General features: G+C 38.8%; 1 protein-coding gene across 1 annotated transcript in view; it reads left to right on the top strand.

Annotated features, from left to right (window-relative positions):
• Positions 1-3627, top strand: part of PTEN (phosphatase and tensin homolog) — a gene marked incomplete at both ends in the record, with an annotated part of 50029 nt that extends 46402 nt beyond the window's left edge. Inside the window, 1 exon segment of the mRNA XM_015422656.1 lies at positions 3389-3627. Coding sequence (XP_015278142.1) covers positions 3389-3627 — 239 coding nt within the window.
• Positions 3628-6367: the final 2740 nt, after the last annotated feature.

Genomic DNA, 6367 nt, shown 5'->3' with positions numbered 1-6367 from the left:
CCGACAGGCTTTTGAGTAGGAGCCGCCGCCTCTACTATACCACCACCACCCTGAGGAAACATCTGAATATTGAAGAAGCCCTAAGCCGTGGGAAGTACTACTCGGAACTTCGGACCTACGATCTGCCATCTTTGGACTATTGAGCACCATGTTTTAACTGAGGATACTTTAAGATGTATTATATGTTTTACATTATTATGTATATGATGTTTTTATTATGGCAAGGTTCTGCCTTGCCTCTGTAAGCCGCCCTGAGCCCATCAGGGAGGGCGGGGTATAAATGTAAAAAATAAATAAATAATATAAATAGATGAGAGGATTAGTTGCAAGGAAAGGCTAGTTAGAGTCAAGATGCATGGGTGATTATAGCTGACATTGGATTAAGGCAGTTGGTAAGATCTGTGAATGGCAATAAATTAGCATACAAATACAAGAGTTAACAAACATGTGAGAATGAAGTTTGAGTCCAGTGGCGCCTCCAAGATAACACAATTCAATTCTGGGTATAAGTGAGAATTGAGAGACTTAGCATGTGTAGATCCACACTCCTTCAGATAAATCGAAATAGATTTCCTCATACATTACATATAGGTGTGGGAGGGTAGTTGTCAGGAGGGGTCTAGTTAGAATCAAGATGTATAAGCAACTAAGGAATAGATATAGCTAAGATTGGAATAACACATTTGATAAGACGTGAATAGCAGTAAATTGGCGTACAGCTAGTAAAGGCATTAACAACAGATATGAGAACTGAGTTTGAGTCCAGTGGCACCTTTAAGACCAACAAAGTTTAATTTCTGGGCACAAGTGAGAATTGAGTGACTTAGCATGTGTAGTGAGATAAGAAGTCATTATCTCTGTTAAGCCCAGGGGGTTCAATTGTTCTCCTGAGTGTAGTAATAAGTTGTAATTCAGCAGTCTCCTGTTCCAGTCTGTTTCTGAAATTCCTTTGCAATAAAATAACTACTTTGAGGTCCCCCACTGAGTGCTCTGGGAGGCTGAAATGTTCTCCTACAGGTTTCTCAGTTTTGTGATTCTTGATGTCAGATTTGTGCCAACAATGCTGTTCAGTTCTCTACATAAGACAAACAGGTCAAACCTTATGCCAAAGGATAAATGGACACTTCCATTAACAGAAATATCTACACATGCCAAGTCTCTCTCCGTTTTCATTTATACCCAGAGTTGAACTTTGTTACCTGGGAGGTGCTACTGGACTCAAACTTCATTCTCACATCTGTTTGTTATTTGTATGCTAATGTATTGCCATTCACAGATTTTACCAACTGCCTTAATCCGATCAACTATATTCTCTCAGTTTCTTATGCATCTTGTTTACTAGCCCCCCCCGGGCAACAACCCCCCCCCCCCCAATATTTGTCGAAATTCTGTTTCAGTGTATCTGGAGAATTCTGCTTGCACATGAAAGCTTATACCTTGAATAAAATTTTGTTAGTCTTAAAGGTGCCATTGGAATCAGTTTGAGTGGTAGTTTCAGAAAACAATCTGACGGGTATTATAAAGTTGATTGAGAATAATCTTTTGTATTCTCGTGGAGGATTATAAGATGTCTGTGTTTTACATGGGGATTTGTAGGTATTTATAAAACAATGCAATGCTACATTATGAAAGCTCTTTTCACAATTTGTTATAAGAATAAATCCAAAAAATCCTTTTTGGTAAAACTCTGTTTTGTTTCCCTCTTTGCACTTTCACTTCTGCTTTTAGTCTGTTAGGTGTAACTTAGCCAGGTACATGTATAAACACTTGACAGGGATTCAGAATTATTGTCTCATCTATTCCGTTCAGAGTGAAATGACAGCTTTTAAGTATGATATAAAAGTATTCAGGTTTTCATCTACTGTTTACATGAAGTGTAAGTCATTTGTATTCTACAGTAGTGTTAAAAATACAGAGTTTTACTGCTGCAAGAAGCAGCATCTGATCAAAGGACAATACTTCATGCATTAAGTCTGCTGTTTCAATTTCTTGATGGATCTTCAGTCTGGATTCTTGCAGATTTTTTAAAATGGTTCCTGAGCTCAGCCTCATCTTTTTATCATCTGTTAAAATGTATTGATGGTTTTTTAGATAAGTGTATGTAGAGTATGTAACTAGTATATTCTCTTATCAAGTTCACTGAATTGAATGACAGTTATGAAATTCTAAACTTTAATATTACAATACCAAACATTTTAACTTAGCTTTACTGTATTTCTGGTCTAGAACTGTACAACATGATGTGCCCACCTAAATCCTGTCTGTTACCTATAGTATCCTGTCTGTTACCTATAGTGGCCCACCATAGGCTTGAATAAAACAACTTTTAATTCCTGTCAGGAGATTGTCAGTTCCTTGGTCCATCACAATACACAGCTGCTGTGTATTGGATGTGGGTCACAAATTGTACACAAGTTGACTGTTGTTTGCATAATAGTTGTATCGAAGTGTTTGAGCCCAAATATGAAGATCGGAATATAAGACTAAAGCATAACAATAATTCCTGCGTGTATTAGAGATGTTTATGGCACTCATATTCAAGATGTGCATATACACCAAGAAGGTGCTGCATCTTTATGAGTGGAGCAGGCAGGCCTTTTTTGCTTGTGGATTACTGCTTGTCTTCCTCTGACTTTGATCTAGCTTGGTGTAGTTAGTAGAAGCTAGTGCCCTGAATCTGCTTGCCTCTTGACCTGGTCTTTTCTGATCAGCCTTTTCAGCTTTCTTCACAATGGACTGTCAAACAGTCACTCACAGAATGGCAAAAAAGCAGCTTACTGGGTACAATGTTATTGTTTTTTCAAATATAAGTTGATTGTTTAAACATGGCTGCTTTTGGTCATATTTATTATGCTGTGATGTGTTTGATAGTGATACACTTTTGAATCGTGTAGATAAGCCATTGAATAGATGTTTTCAATGTTATAAGATTTAATTTAGTAGTCAGATATATGGCTGGTCCTGCTGTGTTTATGAAACAGCCTGTCCTAGAAAATACTCTTTCGTTTGCTATAAAGTCTGTGTTTTCTGTTTTCAGGTTTTCCCTTGAATCTCAGAAGGCAAAAAAATTGATACATATAGTAGTACATAGGGTACAGCAGTTTGCAGCTTTTTCATTTTTAGTTTTGGGTGTATTTGCAACTTTTGCCAAGTCAGTTATAAACTATGCATTTTATGTTAAAGTAGTAAAATGAGATAAGGTTTGAAAAAGTAAGAGTTGCATATATTTCGTTTCCCCTAGTATTTCTGTATTTTGGAGGAGGAGCTCCCAAGGCTTGAGAATTTCTGAAAAATTTATATGTCTTAAGCATCTACGTCTTTGATAGTAACCTTGTTAGACTTAATACTAACTGACTCTAGGTTGTATTAATCTTTCCTGTCTTTATAGTTGCACAGTATCCTTTCGAAGACCATAATCCACCACAGCTAGAGCTTATCAAACCTTTTTGTGAAGATCTTGACCTATGGCTTAGTGAAGATGGCAATCATGTTGCAGCAATCCACTGCAAAGCTGGAAAGGGACGAACTGGTGTAATGATTTGTGCATATTTGTTACATCGAGGAAGATTTCAAAAGGCACAAGAAGCTCTAGATTTCTATGGGGAAGTAAGGACCAGAGATAAAAAGGTAAGATACTCATTCTGTCTTTTGCTTTATTTCTAAAACTCCGTGTGGGTTATGTTGAACCTATTGAATTTTGTGGCATCTGTGTATTATGTTCAGATTGCGAATATACAGTGTTCCTAAAATTATGTCATCACTTTTTAGACACTTTCTTCCTTTTCATCTGTGTGATCAGCAACCTCTGTGTGGATGACACTGAAGGGGTCTGTGCCTGCTCAGGGCAATGGTTCAGAAACTTAACTTGAGCTTTAGTGCAAAGACCTCCCTCTCAGAATGCATCCTTGAACTGTGCATGCTTTGCAAGGGGAGGAGTCACAGTACCCTCCTGATTAGTTTCCTGTCATCCACTGCACTGGCAACTTTGTTGGGAATGTAACCCAAAGCAATACTGTAATACGTGTGCACCATCTAAAAAACAGGTTCAATCCGAAAGAATGTTTCTGCAGATGAAAGGATTTGGGCCGGGGAACATGCTTCCTAGTTGCTTCCTGGCACTGAAGACCAAATGCCCCCGAATACTTTTCTTGGGAGTCCATTGTCCTTATGAACATCTTTTGAGGGGGAATTTTAGGCCATAGAACGAAGGGGATGGAAAGAAAGTCACATTCCGTGGGCAGAACTCCTTTCATGTTGTGTGGAAGTGTTCCATTGGAACAAAGCTAAGGGTATTTTCCCCCTTTGGAATGGTTTTTACTGGTAAACAGATTTATGCAGTTAAATATGTTAAACATTTGCATGATAGACTGATTTCTTTACACAACTTGACGGCCCTAATTATGGTTAACATTTTGAAAGTTTGTACTTTGTATCCTACTTTCCTCTCCAATAGGTAGGGCCCATTTCTTCATTTTATCCTAACAACCCTGTGAGATGGGCCCGTCACACACATTCGGCCTACTCTAAGGCCACCCAGCAAGCTTCTGTGGCAGAGTGGGGATTCATACCTGGGTCTCCCAGATCCTGGTTTGTCACTCTCACCACTACACCACAGTGGCACTTAAGGGATGGAGAAAGGGATATGTTTCCTGCTTTTTGGTCGTCTCCCAGCAGCTATATCAGCAAGGCAATGCTTTGAAGGGATGTGCATACTTGTTTCTGTTTTCAGACCAATCTATTTGCGGGGTATGTGGAAACTCTTAGAGTATGAGCATGAAAAATGAAACTTAGAACACAAATTAGATAGCATTAAGTTCTGGACCTTTTCTAGACCTCAGTTATTCCTCTGATTAAGCGCTTATGGTATGCACCCACCAGGGGAAGAGCTGGTTTTCTGATTTTGCTCTCAGGCTACAAATTTAAATAAATTAGTTTGTCCCAGGTACAACAGGAGAGGAGTGCTTCTTATAAGAAGGCGCTGGCACCTATGGATTTCGAAGGCCTTTGTGTGTTTTAAAATCTGCCCAATTTAACCAAGTATACTTCTTCTAATCAATCAAAATGTCTAAAATTGATCAGCTAAATATTGAAGTCTTATTCAACAGATTTTTCTTTGGGTTTGTTTGAACTTGGAAATAGGTGGTCCTCTGTCTCCCGTTCCCCCTTTATTGAGGAGATTACAATTTTTGAAAATCCGTGTTTGTACATATTTGGGTTCGAGGAGCCTGGAGTGTTGTGTGTGGGTATCTTTGCTTCTTTAGAGTGTCAAGGGCATCTAGGTTGTACTTGGTTTGAAAGGTATTAGTACTGAACTGCGGGGCAAAACAGCCCTTTTAACGCTGTGGAATCCCATTTGTATGGGCATGCACATGAATTCTGTGTTTGTAGAGAGTAACATTCAGAAATTTCTCTGGGGTGGTGGTGGTATCTAATGAGCATTCCTTCAAGAGTGAGGTGTGTGTCATTTAACTCTCCTTCAACCACTGCAGTAGCAACATTATGGAGATCTTTCTTTGTAGAGCTTCACACTTCATGGAACTTCAGTTTTCCTCTTACTTTTTTAGGGCTTTCTTCTCCCTAAAAAGTACAATACTTGATTTTTACAGTATCTTTTTCTAGGAAATCTTTCTTTCCCCTTACCTGGCCAAGCATCTATGGTACAGCTGTCCTTGTTCAAGAAGTGTTCTAGGTATGACATCAAGATGCTAAAGGAGACTCGCTTTGGGAAGAAACACAAAGTTGATCATAGTAGGTCTTTTTGCCTAGTTTCTGCAAGCTTCTGATACCATGACTTCTCAGACTTTGTGTTTTCTTTCAGCACCCCTACTAACATTGATTCCCAAGATCAGTACTAGAGCAGTCTCCAGCTCCTAATCAGTTCAAGAATTTCCCGAAGGAGAATGATTTGGAATTGAGATTCCTCTGCTTTTACAAGAGCACATGAACCATCTCTACTGTGTTTCTTATTTACAGTTGTGACAACCTTGTTCTTCTAATTTCTAAAGTTCATCCCTTCTTAGTAACGAGACCTCACCTCTCAAGAATAGGTAAAAGTTTCAGAACTTGTCATTATTCTCAGGGCACTTTCATTTGGAGTGCAACATATCTGCTGTTAAATCAACTTTTTAAAGGAAGGATTTCAGAGGCTATTTGCCTGATGGCATCAGTTGTCCTCTGTTTACCCTTTTAATCCAATTTCTTCTTGCCTCTGTTCCCCAGCAAATTATCACAATGTTTTCCTGGTGTCTTCAGTCTGATTTTTGCACTAAACAGGAACTTTTCTGGGACTGAGCAGCTAAAACAGCTGCTACCTTGTTTGCCCCATAGCATCCCTCATTGTCTCACTTCTGTTATTCAGTCAGAAAAT

The sequence above is a fragment of the Gekko japonicus genome, unplaced genomic scaffold (genome assembly GCF_001447785.1).
Source record: "Gekko japonicus isolate JY-2015 unplaced genomic scaffold, Gekko_japonicus_V1.1 scaffold2125, whole genome shotgun sequence".
NCBI lineage: Eukaryota > Metazoa > Chordata > Lepidosauria > Squamata > Gekkonidae > Gekko > Gekko japonicus.
This window is presented reverse-complemented; position numbering and strand designations above follow the sequence as displayed.